The 16,308-nt window shown below is 47.0% G+C and overlaps 2 protein-coding genes across 2 annotated transcripts in view; both read left to right on the forward strand.

Annotated features, from left to right (window-relative positions):
* LOC147267388 (uncharacterized) overlaps nt 1-16,308 on the forward strand; it is a 373,440-nt gene that overhangs the window by 87,566 nt on the left and 269,566 nt on the right. The window lies entirely within an intron of this gene.
* Nucleotides 101-8,053, forward strand: LOC147267391 (uncharacterized). The gene is made up of 14 exons (XM_086200922.1): nt 101-169; nt 1,384-1,842; nt 1,951-2,054; nt 2,133-2,405; nt 2,518-2,611; nt 2,719-2,786; nt 2,897-3,112; nt 3,222-3,356; nt 3,441-3,509; nt 3,609-3,674; nt 3,786-6,530; nt 6,718-6,756; nt 6,966-7,071; nt 7,935-8,053. Exons 2-14 carry the CDS (start codon nt 1,740-1,742, stop codon nt 8,051-8,053), a joined length of 4,137 nt encoding a protein of 1,378 aa, XP_086057048.1. The 5' UTR covers nt 101-169; nt 1,384-1,739.

The following is a 16,308-nucleotide window of genomic DNA, read 5'->3' on the forward strand; positions in this document are numbered from 1 at the left end:
AGCTCTCTACCAATCAGTTGCTGTGCTGCAATGCACTTCATGACGTGTCATCATGCCACTTCTCTGCCAATCAGTTGCTGTGCCTCAGAGCACTCGGTGACGTCTCCTCATACAAGCTCATAAAACCCGACTGCTGCATCACCATTTTCTCCTGCTCGTCCGACCGGAGGTGAGTGCTGCTGTCTCTTGTATTGCTTGCATGATTTCTTGTTACTTACGGCCATGTTTCAAATTCTCATTTTTGCTTCATTGTGTTACGCGACACCGTATTTCCCCTTCTAACATGTACTCAGTAAACGCCGCTACATCCGCACCTCAGCTATTCCGCCTCACCTTGACAAACTTGCTAGCTCCTTGGGTCTATTTCTTCTCTTCTTCTCCACCGCTAGCTTCACACCTCTGCCGACTTACCTTACCACCACGAACTCGATAGCTTCCGACGTCTGCCGTTTAAACTCACCACCACAAAGCTGCTACCTCTTCGAGTCCGCCATTTCGCCTCAACACAACTAGGCCGCTATCGCTGCCATTTCGTGTTGCTGAGAGGAGCCGCTACCTCCGCCATTTCGCGTCACCGAGACGTGGCCGCTAGCTCCACCATTTCGCGTCACCGAGACGAGGCCGCTAGCTCCGCCATTTCGCGTCACCGAGATGAGGCCGCTAGCTCCGCCATTTCGCGTCACCGAGACGAGGCCGCTAGCTCCGCCATTTCGCGTCACCGAGACGAGGCCGCTAGCTCCGCCATTTCGCGTCACCGAGACGAGGCCGCTAGCTCCGCCATTTCGCGTCACCGAGACGAGGCCGCTAGCTCCGCCATTTCGCGTCACCGAGACGAGGCCGCTAGCTCCGCCATTTCGCGTCACCGAGACGAGGCCGCTAGCTCCGCCATTTCGCGTCACCGAGACGAGGCCGCTAGCTCTGTCAATTCACCTTGCCGCGACTAGGCTCCTCTCCTCCGCCATTTCATGTCTCTGCACGAAATCAACACCATTTCGCCTCACCACCAGGAACTGCTACCTACTCCCTTTTACTTAATCATTTCACATGACTAAAAGCTCCGTATGTTACTGTATCCATTTAAACTTTTTAAAAATGTATTTATATCATACTTTAGATGTTTTTGAGTTGTTTAATGATTTTCTCGCTATATTGTACAACCGTGAGTCAAATTATACAGTTATATTGTTTCACAGTGTCAATCACGACAAATTATTACTACACATGTTCATTAATGCCATCATTTCACATGAATACAGCCTCATATACATTATGTTTATAGGTGTGTATGTATGTTTATAGGTGTGTGTTTATCTGCATATCTTGTATGTCTCTATGTGTGTATATACAACGATACTTTCTAACACCTTCATGTCTACCTTACAGATTACCTGCTTGTGACTTGCTGGTCTGCTACATCTCGTATATCAACAACTACTCTTCCAGACTACTCTCATCTGCAAACTCAACACATACTTACGTACTCACTTCATTTACTCAAACGCATAACTTTTGCATACTTTAACAACTCTACATTCGTTCACATACACACACACACACACACACACACACACACACTACTTTTACACATCGCCCATCTCCTACTGCCAAGGTGAGTTGCACTTCTTTTTTATTACCTCACTTAAGAAGTGAACATCTCTCCCGTTTGTGAGTACAAATAGCATAATATAGTCTCTTTCTTTCATTGTGAACCATCAATCAATATACATTCTCTTTTATAGATGCCCCGTGCGAAGGCCCACCGGCGTGCCCAGGCGACCAAGCGGAGGATGGCGGAGAGGCAGCCTTGGATCCCTGGGCCACCTATCCCCGAGTTTGTTGCTCGTATGTATTACCTATTCTTTACATACCTTGCCACTCCCACTTAAACACTTGCCACAAAAAACCATGTCAGCCATGGCCTCACATTCTTGTACATGTCCATCCTAACAGGGCGCGGTACCGGACACCGCCATCGCGTGCGGAGATGGCAAACTTCACTCTACACCAACCACTCCGTGAAGCTTGTCACTCCTGCACAGTCCCCCGGCCAGAAGGTACCAATCTTTCTCATTCTACATCATTGCATGCATGTCATGCTTGCTGTCTGTGCTAAACATGTGCTTCTGTGACAGATGGTGTTCGTCCTGGGAGACTCCCACCTGCGCGCTATCGTCGACGGGTTCGTAAGTATGCCGCAGGGTTCTCTCTCTTTCGGCTTCCTCTCTGTTCCAGGTGGAGCCGCCTCTGACCTCAGGACCGAGGTCATGCATGCCGCCCTCCCCTGGACCCCGGACTTGGTGTGTGTGGGTGCCCCGAGCAACAACCTCACAGCCAGCAGGACTGTTGGTGAGGCGGCGTTGGACTTCCGTGCTCTCCTGACCACAGTCAGCAGCCTCTGGCCGAAGGTGAGCTTCTGTTCGACATATACTGTTTTGTCTGTCCTTCTAAACAGCCATACTTCAACATACCTCATTATTTACAGTCATACATCGCATTTGTTTGATTTCTCCCCTGTAGGTCTTTGTGATGGATTTCCCTCCACGCTTGACCATCGATCCGGCCCTGCAGGACTTGCTGCGTCAGGAATATCGCCGTGTCACAGCGCGCATGGGTATGTCACACTTTTTCACATCTCCTTCTCCTATACATTTAACACTTCACTGTTCTAATGAATACACATTTACACACTATAATACATATGATTTCCACACCTCTCAGGTATCCCATACGTGTCTATGGCGGAGCACCTCCCAGTCCATCGGTTGGAGCTGTGGTGCCACGACGGTGTAAGTACAGCATTATTTTGTTGTTTAGATATGTGGCACGCTTTACCTTCCCTCTTCCCATGCCACGTGACCCTACGCCATTAAAGTCTACTTTCTTTTCCTGTCTTCAGGTGCATCTCAGCGACTCCGATGGCATGCCGGTTGTGGTGGACCTGCTGTGGAACGCCGCGGTCCATCAGCTCGCCCCCCCTCCACCACAGCCCACCGTGTCACCTCGCACATCGCCACGTGTCAGGGTGTCTCCCAGGGTGATCGTGACGGGACACGTTCCTGTGCCTCGTCGTCGTGACCCCCGGGAGTGGACCATCGTTGGACGGGAATGCGCGGTAATGTATTTCACTACTACGTGAGCCAAATGCACATTTCTTAACACTTGTTCTCATGACCAACATCTAACATATATCCTCTTTCCCCTCTTTGCTTTCTGTTTGAAAGACTGGTACACCTCCGGCCCGACAGTCTCCCATCCCGTCCAACCCGGTGTGGTTCAGCAGTGACATGCTGGATGCCATGGAGAAGGTTTCACCTTCTTCTGGCTCTGGCTGCACTGCTGCTCCACCAGCTGGCCAGGTAACTAGACCACGCATTGCATGTACTGTTTCAAGCCTACATGCATATCAGATGTTCTACAAAATAATTCTCTCCTTCTTTCAGTCTCCCCCTGGCAAAGGGAAGCGCCAGCGCCATCGTGTTGCCTCAAAGAACAAAGGAGGGAAGCGACAGGTTGGTTTTTGGATCCTTTCTTACAGTAACTGCAATATAACTTAAACCTGCATTTTCACTTTAACTAACAAATCCACTTCTCTCAATCTCTTAATTTAGGTGCTGGCAACACCACCTGCCCGTCTGACCGTGTCCGCCTCCAAGCCCCGTCCAGCAGCGCAGCAGGTTCGCCTTGCTTTAATTACATACAGTTTACTTCTTTTGGCTCATTTAAATCACCAACATTTCCTCTCCTACTTCATTTACATTTAACATTCTGTTTTCGTCTTCTATCAGGGGGAGGCGGCAGCCAAGGCGTGCGTGGAGGAGTCTGCGGTGCCACTGACTGCTGCCGTGGTGCCAGAGGGTCCGAGGAGGGAGGTTGCCGCAGCTCGCCCGACCTTGCTGACGGAATCGACTGTCCAGGAGCCAGCGCAGACAACCACCAAAGCTAAGTCTGAATTTTCGATGTTCTCTGTGCATGATGTTAAAGCGGCTAATGCAGATTCCAATGGCAATGATGTGGCAATGGTGGCTCCTAATAGCAGAGGCATTAAGATAGGTAAGGTTGTGAAGGGCTCATTTCACCAGGGACATGAGCAGTTTAAGTATGGAGGACTGCAGTGTATGGCTATTGCTTTGGTCAGCTTAGCCAAACACACTTTCAGCAGTGTGTTCTCCTGGAAAAGGTGTGAGCTGGATCAGGTCTTATTGGAGGGTGATGAGTTATACACTTTGTTGCGTGACAGTGGCTCTTTTACACATCCCTCAAATCTGCTATCTGTTCCTGATCTACCACAGCAGTTGGAAGTTGATGGACAGATGTGCAGTTTTCATTTTGGGGATGTAATGTTAGGGGAAGTAGGTGTGACTGAAGGGGAACTGGTGGACTTCGGTGTGTTTATCAGTCTGCGTGATGGACTGGCCAGGATCTTCAGTGAGTACAGCACATGTCTTATGACACTGTGTGGCAACACCACTTCCATCATCCATCAGGATGGACAGTTTGCTGTTGTTGACAGTCACTCACGTAATTATAGTGGCTTGTCACATTGCCGTGGTACGAGTGTGGTTCTGCATTTTGCATGTCTTGATGACCTGCATCACTACATCTGCTGTTTGGCTGAGAGTCTCAGTTCAAACCAGAAACTTTTTGAACTCTGTGGTGTTGTTGTGTGTCCGGATGTGATTCCAGTTCCATCTGGAGAGAGTTGTTTGGTTGAATCAAGTGAAGCGAGACAGTCTGCTTTTATTGCCGAAACAGTACATGATGACGTCAACATCTCTGAAGGTGTTCTTCCCGAACCTCCAAGTCTGGCCATGTCTAACATTGCTGACCAGACTACATCTTGTAATGTCAGTGCTGCGTTACACAACGAACCACACGGTACTCACGGCATAAAGCGCAAAATTTCTCCTGACACCCATGTGTCAAAGAAATTAAAGACGCTTGAAGACTGTACGCTTAACACAGATGTACAAATTATTAGCACGGTCACTAATGACACGCTGCTGTTTTGTCCTCTCGGTGTACGTAATTGTCAGGTTTTGTGTCAAAAATTAAACATTGGCTTTGACAAGTTCAATCCTCCACTCTCCACAGAAGTTGGATTGATCGGTCCTCCATGTAAGAATGAGAGGATCGTTGCTGATGGGAACTGCTTCTTCAGAGCCATCTCTCAGGCAGTGAGTGGCTCTCAGAAGCACCATCGCAAGATTAGATCAGCAGTTTGTAAAGAGCTGGAGAGAAATGCTCAGAAATATGTCTCTCTTTTGAGAAGACAGTATTCATCTGTGTCACAGTACCTCCAGCAGTCCAGGATGAAATATGTGAATACTTGGGCCACAGAGGTGGAGATACAGGTCACAGCAGATTGGTTAGGAGTTAGTGTTTGTACTTTTCTGGATGGTCGCTGGATTAAGTATAGCAGTGCTGGTGACAATTTCTCCCCACAATGCATCTATGTGGAGAACATCCTGGACAGGCATTTTGAGAATGTGGTCTGTGTGTCTAAGCTGGGACAACAGACCTGTTATGCTTACTGTAAAGTTGGACAAGTGGAAAATTACACCTTGAGGACTAAGTTGGAAGTTCCGACTGACTGTGACACGGAACACGTAGAATGTCGTTTCCCTTTTGTTGTTTCTGACAAAGGTCTTGATACTGATCAGTTTCTGCAAGTGAATACTGAGTCCAAAGTAATTGTCGATGTTGGGAGGTCTAAATATTTGAAACTAAAAAAAATTAAACAGGACAAATTGAATAAATTGACGAGGGAGAAACATCTTTTGACGAACAAAAACATTTATTGGCAAAATGCTCTCTACAGAGAGAGAAAAAAATTACAAAAGCTCAATAAATATCACACACATTTCGTATATAAACAGAGTGTAAAAGTAAAGAGTACACTCAACTACCAACAGAATCCCCAGCATAGACAAAACGTTAAGACTAGAAGTAAAGCTCGAAGTATAGTAAAATATCAACAAAACATCCAGCACAGACTCAGTATGATAGCCAAAAGTGTAGAAAAGTATAGAGACAATCTCCAACATAGACAAAATGTAAAATCCAGAAGTGTTGTCAAATATAGACATAACATCAAACATAGGCAGAACATTAAAGCCAGAAGTATTGTCAAATATAGAGACGATATCAAGCACAGGCAGGACGTTAAAGCCAGAAGTGTTGTCAAATATAGAGACGACATCGAGCACAGGCAGGATGTTAAAGCCAGAAGTGTGGTCAAATATAGAGACGACATCAAGCACAGGCAGGACGTTAAAGCCAGAAGTGTGGTCAAATATAGAGACGACATCAAGCATAGGCAGGACGTTAAGGCCAGAAGTCTTGTCAAATATAGAGACGACATCAAGCATAGACAAACAATTACATCCAAACGGAAGGAAGTTTTAACAAAAAAGTATCATGGCAGTTCAGAATTTAAGAACAAAGTTATTGCCACCGTTAGATTAAATAAGACAAAAAGAGCTGAGAAGTATCAAGACTTTGACTTTGTCATGGAACAATTCTTAGAAAAGGTTAGAGACGGCCCTGAGTTCATCTGTTGTGTCTGTCATCGGTTGTTGTTCAGAACTCAGGTGCTGGGTTGTAGTTACGAAATGTACGCTGGAAATTCTGCTAGAGTTGCGGTTGCTAACCGATGCATAAGTGACACGTATTTGCATAGGTGTGGTAGTGATTGTGTTGTGCCTTGTGGGTTGGCAGCTTGTAGAGGGGAACTTTGGATCTGCCATACGTGTCACAGTAAGATTTCAAAGGGGCAGATTCCAGCTGAGTGTTGGGTCAATAACCTAACACCGGATCCCATTCCGCCGGAACTGGGATGTTTAAATAGCTTGGAGCAACATTTGATTGCGCTGCATATTCCGTTCATGAAATTGTTGGCATTGCCCAAAGGGGGGCAGAACGGAGTACATGGGCCGGTAACATGCGTTCCGGCTAATGTCGTGCAGACAACCAATGTGTTGCCTAGGACTAGCGTGGAAGGGTCCATGATGCAGGTCAAACTTAAACGCAAGTTGACCTACAAAGGGCATTATCGATATCAGTTTGTCGATAGTACACGAGTAAGACAGGCGCTACACTTTTTGAAAAGGAATAATCCTTTCTACAAGGACATTGACTTCAATGAGGATTGGGTCAATGACTTTTGTCGCCAGGACGATGGCGAGACTGAGGAGGTTCAGTCTGACGGTGAGGACGGAGCTGTCGTAGATGGGGCAGAGTCTTGTGAGCAGAAGCAGGTCGTTTCAGAGGGTGCGGTGACAGCTCCGTCAGGTGGTCAAGACGACGTGATAGATGATTCAACAGAAATAATTCAAGATGAACTGTTGCATGACAGACAGCAGCACTGCATGTTTCAGGACACTTGTCTTATGCCTGTTGATATTGGTCAGGAAGCATTAGACCAGTATTTCGAGGACATCATCAACGTGGCGCCTGCGGAAGGGAATAGTCCAGTTAGGCTGCTTTCTGACCACACGAACGAGGCCAAGTGTTTCCCCGTCTTGTTTCCTCTGGGAAGGAAAACATTTCACGACGGGCGCTCGCAAGCGTTGACATTGACGCGGTACTTCAACAACCGGATTATGCATGCGGATGGCCGCTATTCCGGCAACGTTGAGTACATTTTTTTCAGTCAGTACATGTCTGAGACTGAGCAAGTGTCCTCTAAAGTTTCCGTGGCAGGGCGTAAGGGTAGGGCAGGTCACAAGTCCCAGAAGGTTAGCGCAGCGATGCTGATGAACGAGGACACTTTGAAGCAGATGTTGCAGGTCGACGAGGGCTTCAGATTTCTGAAGCCCATTCGAGGAACGCCTGCCTTTTGGCAGTCGGTTCAAAAGGACCTGTTAGCATGCGTCCGTCAGCTGGGGATTCCGACGTGGTTCTGTTCGTTTTCGTCTGCTGATCTGCGCTGGCAGAATCTCCTGACCAGTATCCTGAAGCAGGAGGGCAGAACGCAGACGGTAGAGGATTTGGAGTGGGCAGACAGGTGCGAGCTGTTGCGGAGGAACCCCGTGACAGCCGCGAGGATGTTTGACTACAGGTGGCATTGCTTCTTGAATGAGGTTCTCAAGTCTCCTTCACAACCGATTGGCAAAATCACAGATTACTTTTATAGGGTAGAATTTCAGCAGCGCGGCTCCCCTCATGTCCACTGTCTGTTTTGGATTGAGGGGGCTCCCCAAATTGATAAGAACACAGATGAGGAAGTGGTGGCATTTATTGACCAATATGTCACCTGCGACTTAAACCCTGACGATGACACGTTATCGGCTATCGTGGCATCGGTTCAAGCCCACTCCAGGCGACACACCAAATCCTGCTTGAAACACGGAACGTGTCGCTTCCATTTCCCAAAAGTTGTTTCGGCCCGGACTTTTGTTTGTAAAACGGAAATTAAAACCTGTACCTGTGATCCGAAGGCCAGAGAGAATCCTCAGTCAACAAGCGTGCCGGTCTGTAATTGTTTCCAAGACACGAATCCCATTAATAAGGAGACGGCACACGCCATTTTGAAAGCCGTGAAGAAGGCTGTTAAAAAAGCGGACGCAGGAGAAGTGGCCTACGCTAGCGTGGACCACTTGTTCCAGACTCTGGGCATTAATCAGGAGATTTTTGAGCTGGCTTTTAAGCGCCTTCACACAAAGACTAGGATAGTCTATAAAAGAGGGGTAAAGGATGTCTGGGTGAACCAGTATAGTAAGAAGTTGTTGCAGTGCTGGAATGCTAACATGGACATTAGCTTTGTCACCGATGCCTATGCTGTAATCATTTATATCATTTCGTATATAACCAAAGCCGAGAGAGAAATTGGGCTTTTATTGGCCAACGCACAAAAAGAAGCATCCAAACAATCAAATCTCTCTGCTAGAGAGGCTTTGAAAAAACTAGGAAGTGTGTATTTGCACAACAGGGACGTTTGTGCCCAGGAGTCGGTGTACAGGCTAACGAACATGCATCTGAGGGAGTGTTCCAGGAAGGTCGTGTTTGTGCCAACGGGGGCAAATGTAGTTAGAATGAGTTTACCCCTCAGTGTGTTGAGGCAGAAAGCTGCTTGTGGTGACATGAGGTCAGAGGATATGTGGATGCCGAATATAGTCGATAGGTATAGGAGCAGGCCAGATGACCAGGTTTTCGATGACATGTGTATGGCTACGTTTGCGTCTGAGTATCGTCTTCTCAGCAATAATGAAAAGCCCAAGAACATGATTCAACTGAAGAATGGACTTGGCTTCATCTTGAGGAGAACGCGGTCTCAGTTCGCTGTTGTGCGCTACATGCGCTTTGATTTAGAAAAGCAAGAGGAAGCACACTATCAGAGTCTGCTTCAGATGTATCTCCATTACAGAATTGACGCAGATCTGAAACCTGAGGGGTTTCATCTGTTCAGTCAGTTCTATAAGGATGGAGAGGTTAGGTTTAGGGACGGTTCGATGAAGTCGGTCCAAAGCGTCGTCGATGAGAACAGGGCCAGGTTTGAGGTCGATTGTCCTGAGTTGGATCACGCTGAGGAGATTGCTCAGCAAGGTCAGGTGGATGAGGATGTTTGGGGGGAGCTCTGTCCTGAGCTGGAAGCGGAACGCATCGAGTGTTTAGAGGAGATGAAAGAGCAACGGCAAGGCGAAAATGCTGATGAGCATTTGGCCGACGCCTTACAAAATGTTCCCGATTTGGCGGCTGCCAAACCAAAAACAGATGTGTTTTTGGAGAGGAACAGGAGCATTTTGCCCAGAAGTGACGGCTTGGCCTTAGTTAGGTCTCTGAACGAGACGCAAATGGCTGTCTTCAACAAAGTTAGACAGTGGTGTCTGCAGAAGGCCATGGGTAAGAACCCAGAGCCTCTGCATGTGTTTTTGACAGGCGGTGCAGGGACGGGGAAAAGTCACTTAATTAGGGCCATTCAGTACGAGGCCGGGAGACTGCTGGCAACACTTTGTCATCAACCAGATAGCATTTCGGTTCTGTTAATGGCCTCCACGGGCATAGCTGCATACACTTTAAATGCAGCAACAATTCATCACTCGCTGAGTATTGGCACACACTCCAGCTTGCCCTACACACCCTTGGGAGAAGACAAACTGAACTCTCTAAGGGCCACATTTAGAGACCTCCAAATTGTCATCATTGATGAGATTAGCATGGTTGATCACAATCTGTTGGCATACGTTCACGGCAGGTTGAGGCAGCTAAAACAGACCGGTGACTTTTCCCCATTTGGTAATGTTAGCGTCATAGCCGTCGGTGACTTCTACCAGTTGCCTCCCGTTAAAGGGAAGCCGCTGTACGCTGGTCAGGTTGGTGTGGACCTGTGGTGCCACTTTAGCGTGGTGGAGCTGACTACTGTCGTCAGACAGAAGGACAGCTCCTTTGCTGAGATGTTGAACAGGCTTCGGGTGCGTTCCAAGAAAACCCCCATGTTAGACGGCGACGTCCAAATTTTGAAATCGCGAGAGACAGGGGAAGATAGCTCGGCCTTGCATATTTTCACCACAAATGTGCAAGTGGAAGAATTTAATTTGAACCAGTTGTTCCGCACGTGCCCAGATTATGTTGAAATTGACGCTAAAGACTTTACGCCGAACCGCAAAACCGGCAAATTGGAACCTGGAATCATTAGCAAGGGGCAGGGCACGTGTTTGGAATCTAAATTGTGTTTGGCCAAAAACGCCAGAGTTATGCTCTGTCGTAACGTCGACGTCCAGGACGGTCTGGTCAATGGCGCGTGTGGCACTGTCACCTACATTGAATTTGGCCCCGACCCCACATTTCCTCTGAGAATTTACGTCAAGTTCGATGACGAAAACATTGGCAGACAGAGGAGGACAGAGCGTCCACACGCAGCAGTAGAATACAGGCATTCTACTGCTATTGAACCAGACAGGGAGAAGACCAGGAAGCGCGGTTGTGTGCGGGTGCAGTTTCCCCTCAGGCTAGCGTGGGCTTGTACAGTCCACAAAGTACAGGGGTTGACTGTAGACCAGGCTGTTGTGTCTTTAAAGAAGGTATTTGCACCTGGGCAGGCGTATGTAGCTCTCAGTCGTGTTAGGGCCTTGTCGGGACTGATCATCAAGGACTTTGAAGAAAAGGCCATTTACTGCAAGGACACCATTAAGGAGGCCATGGCTAGCATGCTTCCATTTTTGATTGAGCAGCCTTCATCAAATACACAGTTCGCGGTGTATTTGATGAACGTACAAAGTTTAAGTCGCCACCTGCTAGACTTGGTGTCCTGCACGCAGCATTTGCAGCTTAACTGCATTGCTGTCACAGAAACATGGCTCACTGCACAGTCCTCATTGGACTGTGTGCAAATTTCCGGCTACGATTTCCACAGTCGTCCTCGGTCTCTGTGTTACAGCGCCGCTGACCCCACATTCTCCAAATTCCAGCAGTTAGAACGCGGTGGCGTCGGCCTGTATAGTTTAGCACATTCGGACGTCGACATTCTGCAGGTACCCGATTTCAATCTGGAGTGCTTGGTGTGCCTGCACAAAAAATTGAGCATTTCCCTGGCCGTCATTTACCGTCCACCAGCGTATCCAAATTTGCTGTTCAAAGGCAATGTGGGGAGGTTGCTTGACTGGTTAACTCCAACAAGTAACACAGTTGTAGTCATGGGAGACTTTAATGAGAACATTTTGAAAGGGTCATCAATTTGTAAATTTATGGAAGAAAAAGGGTTCACCCAACACGTGACACAAGAGACCACAGAAAAGGGGACGCTAATTGACCACGTTTACGTTAAAACGTCACAGTACGACGTGGAATGTGCAGTCTGGCCAGCCTACTTCAGCGATCACGAAGGGATCCTGTGTAGGTTTTCTGTTTCAGATGATCAGGGGGAGTTAGATGACCTCGCCAGTTTGTTTAGCTTGGATGACTTTGAGGATTTCCAGGGCGATTCTGACCACCAGGATGACTGAGTGTCAAAGCTACATGGCTGTCCCAGGTCAAATACTAGCCTCATGTCAGCTCAGTTGGCTCTGTGTGTGCTGGTAGGACAAGTTGACTCGGACCTGTTGTTGATAGGAAGCCTGGCATGACTGTTGGCATTTGTTAGAATAGAAAGTCCCACTCCACCTCTCTGTGCCCTTTTTAATCTTTTAACTTTTTAACCTTTTTAACTTTGGCTATTTATTCTGTGCATGTCTTGACATGCACGGTTTTTAAGGTATTTATTCATGTATTTATTATTAACTTATTCCACTGTCACGCACTGCACTTACTGCAGTTTTGTAGTGACTATGAGTTGGTAGTTTAGCTCCACGAATCATGGTTCCACTGGTGCTGCGTGACAATCATGGGTCACAGCACGTTGTTGTTATTTATAGTTGTTGTTTGTTATTTATAGTTGTTGTGAGTCACTGTCTGTCACATTATTGCTGTTGGTCTCTTATGAATGTTTTATAAATGTATTCTGTATGTATTTTTGCCTGTTGTCTCTCCTCTCAGCCCCCTCCCTCTTTGTCTCTCTCTCTCTCTGTATCTCTCTCCTCTTCTCCCACTGCCCCCGCCCCTCACCCCCAAGTCTATCTCCCCTCTCCACCCCAGCCCCATCTCTCTCCCTCTCCCTCTCAACCCCAACCGGTCCAGGCAGGTGGCCGCCCACTTTGAGCCTGGTTCTGCCTGAGGTTTCTTCCTGTAAAAGGGAGTTTTTCCTCACCACCGTCGCCAAGTGCTTGCTCATGTGGGAATGTTGGGTTTCTTTCACTAAACTTGTAAATAGTTTGTTCATTGAACCCCAACGGGGAGAAATTTAATTTATGTTCTAAATTACTTTCATTAATTATGTTCACTGTATGTTCTAAATGCATTTTTATTTGACTTCAGATTTATAATTTCCATTTTGTTACACATGCAGTGACTGTCTCTAATTGACCTTTTGTTCAAACTAATCAGTTAATAAATTCCCATGTTCACCACAGCTGATGTCTGTCTTTTATTGTCACAATAACAGTGTACATGGACAATGAATGTTGAACTTTCTAATCCACAGTCAAATGTCCTGTTTTCAATGCTGTATTTTGCCACATTCATGCTTGATGATATTCAGCAACTTAACTGGAAGAACCACAGTAAAGTGACAGCCAACAGGTAGCACAGACAATGATGAACACAAGGGTCAATATGAAGCTGTCACATCTGCAGTCACACTTTGGGTCCAACTGGAGCTTCTACCTCCTCAACTTCAACTCTCACCACTTTGATACCAACATGGATGGAGGAGCACTTCTCCATCACCCTGGGACTGATGATGTCATTCAACACCTTCACTAGGAGAAGCACATCAAACTTAGACAAAGGTAGGACAGAAGATGACAGGCAGACGGATCAATGCTGTCAGCTCAGCACTTGGAGTCACAACTGAAAAAGAGGGCCTTACATTTTACTATTGGCCAACATATGGAGAGTTAATGACTGTTTTTAACAGTAAAACTGTCAAATCCTCCTCTGCCCTTCAATCTAATACAGATGGTAGAGATTTGTTTACTGTTGTCATGGAAACCAAAAGGGGAGCATCTCTGCTCTCATGGTAAATACTGTCAAATGCTTCTAGCTTCTAAATTAAAAGACCCACATCTTAAAAAAAACACACCATTGAATTCCTGACAAAAACTCTATGAAAATATCTCTTTACATTCCACTTTTGACCCACATATGCTGAGTTATGACTGTGTTTCACAGTAAAACTGCCAAATCCTCCTCTGCTCTCCACTCTGACAGAGATGGCAGAGAGCGAGCAGAGAAGGGAGGGGCTCTTAAAGGGCCGGATCTCAGCTCTGCAGTCACACTGTGCAGCGAACTGAGGCTCGTATCTCCTAAACTACAAGGCCTAGGGATTTGCCGATTACACCGTTGGATTCGGGCCGGCGATCCGGCCGCGGCTAGGCGGGGGCTCAGGCCCTAACAACGCTGCTTGCAGCTTTAAAGATCAAAGGAAGGAGATCTTTAAAGATCAAAGGAAGGAGTTATTCAGCTTTTACACACTACATTTCTCTTAATCCTCCACTCTCTCCACTCTAGCACAGATCAAAGGAAGTGCAGCGGGGGAGGGGTTCTTAATGGGCCAGCTGGCAGCTCTGCTCTCAGCTCTGCTCTCAGCTCTGCTCTCAGCTCTGACAGAGATGGCAGACATTTGTTTACTGTAGTCATGGAAACCACAATTGGAGCTTCTCTGCCCTCATGTACATACTCTCAAACAAACACTTGTAGCTTCCAAACTAAAACACTCACACCTTCAAAAAGCACACCATTGAATTCCTGAGAAAAACTCTACGAACTGATGTCTTTACATTCCACTTTTGACCCATATATGCAGAGTTATGATTGTGTTTCACAGTTAAACTGCCAAATCCTCCTCTGCTCTCCACTCTGACACAGACAGCAGAGAGCGAGCAGAGAAGGGAGGGGTTCTTAAAGGGCCGGCTCTCAGCTCTGCTCTCAGCTCTGCAGTCACACTGGGCAGCGCACTGAGGCTCGTATCTCCTAAACTACAAGGCCTAGGGATTTGCCAATTACACCGTTGGATTCGGGCCGGTGTCAAGGACGCGGCCGTAGGCCGCGCGGGGGCTCAGGCCCTAACAACGCTGCTTGCAGCTTTAATTAGGGCCTGAGCCAGAAGGTACTTCTGGCGAAGACCCTATTATGTTTGCTCGGCAGAGCAACACATTAGCAGCACTAAAAACACTAAAAACACACACTAAACAGTGTCCCAGGCCCCCCCAACACCCATGAGGCAACTGGGCCAGACGGCCTGGAGCCAGTTTTCACATACACACCCATTCAAAACCTGGTATTATACTGTTCTTGCTCTCAATGAGTGCGCGCTATATGCGCATAATGCGCATAACGCGCATAATCTAATTTGACCCCCTGAACATGCATGAAATTCGCTGAAATTTGGCACAATCGTTCGGTATGTCTCAACATTCACTAATCAAAAACAAAAACGCCACAAAAGTCTATAGCGCCACCTAGGGAGCCACACAAAAAAAAGATAATTTTTTTTAATTTCGCGCGCTATAACTCCTCACACAAAACTCCCACAGACATGGGACCAACACCGTTGGACTCGTCTCATCAAGAAGAACAATTCTTACACTCTGACCCCTCACCTATCTCCAACAGAATGTCCACAAATTGGACAAAACTGTCAAAATCTGGACTTTTTTTACTCCCCGAACAAAATCTATCTCCTCCTAAACCGTAAATGCCAGGGCTTCCAAACTTTCACACATTACTCTCCCAACTGTGCTGATTAAAAGTTCAGTAAGAATAATATACTACGCGCTCGGTTCCCATTTTATAAGCCGTCAAAGTCGGGGAGACACGTTTCACGCTTACAATGGAAGTCAATGGGGAGGCCGTGTCCTCTCATGGTACATACTCTCGAACAAATGCTTCTCACGTCTATACCATACATCGCACAGCTTTTAAAAACATATCACTGTATTCCTGACAAAAATCCCTACAAAAATATGGTATTTTGTGTTACTTTCGACCAACTTAGGCCGAGTTATTCAGCTTTTACACACTACATTTCTCTTAATCCTCCACTCTCTCCACTCTAGCACAGATCAAAGAAAGTGCAGCGGGGGAGGGGTTCTTAAAGGGCCAGCTGGCAGCTCTGTTCTCAGCTCTGCTCTCAGCTCTGACAGAGATGGCAGAGATTTGTTTACTGTAGTCATGGAAACCACAATTGGAGGGTCTCTGCCCTCATGTACATACTCTCAAACAAACACTTGTAGCTTCTTCACCAAAACACTCACACCTTCAATAAGCACACCATTGAATTCCTGACAAAAAACTCTACGCACTGATGTCTTTACATTCCACTTTTGACCCACATATGCTGAGTTATGACAGGTTTTCACAGTAAAACTGCCAAATCCTCCTCTGCTCTCCACTCTGACACAGATGGCAGAGAGCGAGCAGAGAAGGGAGGGGCTGTTAAAGGGCCGGCTCTCAGCTCTGCACTCACACTGTGCAGCGAACTGAGGCTCGTATCTCCTAAACTACAAGGCCTAGGGATTTGCCGATTACACCGTTGGATTCGGGCCGGTGTCAAGGACGCGGCCGTAGGCCGCGCGGGGGCTCAGGCCCTAACAACGCTGCTTGCAGCTTTAATTAGGGCCTGAGCCAGTCCCTGGCGAAGACCCTATTATGTTTCGAAGTCACACTCGCCACTTCAAAAGTTAATTTGACCCCCTAAACATGCTTGAAAACTCACCAAATTTGGTAAGCACATCGGGTGCGGCGAAAAATTAGATAATTAAAAAAAAAAGAGGCGCT

Source organism: Aulostomus chinensis, chromosome 3 (genome assembly GCF_037954235.1).
Source record: "Aulostomus chinensis isolate RoL2024-O1b breed Wild chromosome 3, RoL_Achi_v1.0, whole genome shotgun sequence".
Classification (NCBI taxonomy): Eukaryota; Metazoa; Chordata; class Actinopteri; order Syngnathiformes; family Aulostomidae; genus Aulostomus; species Aulostomus chinensis.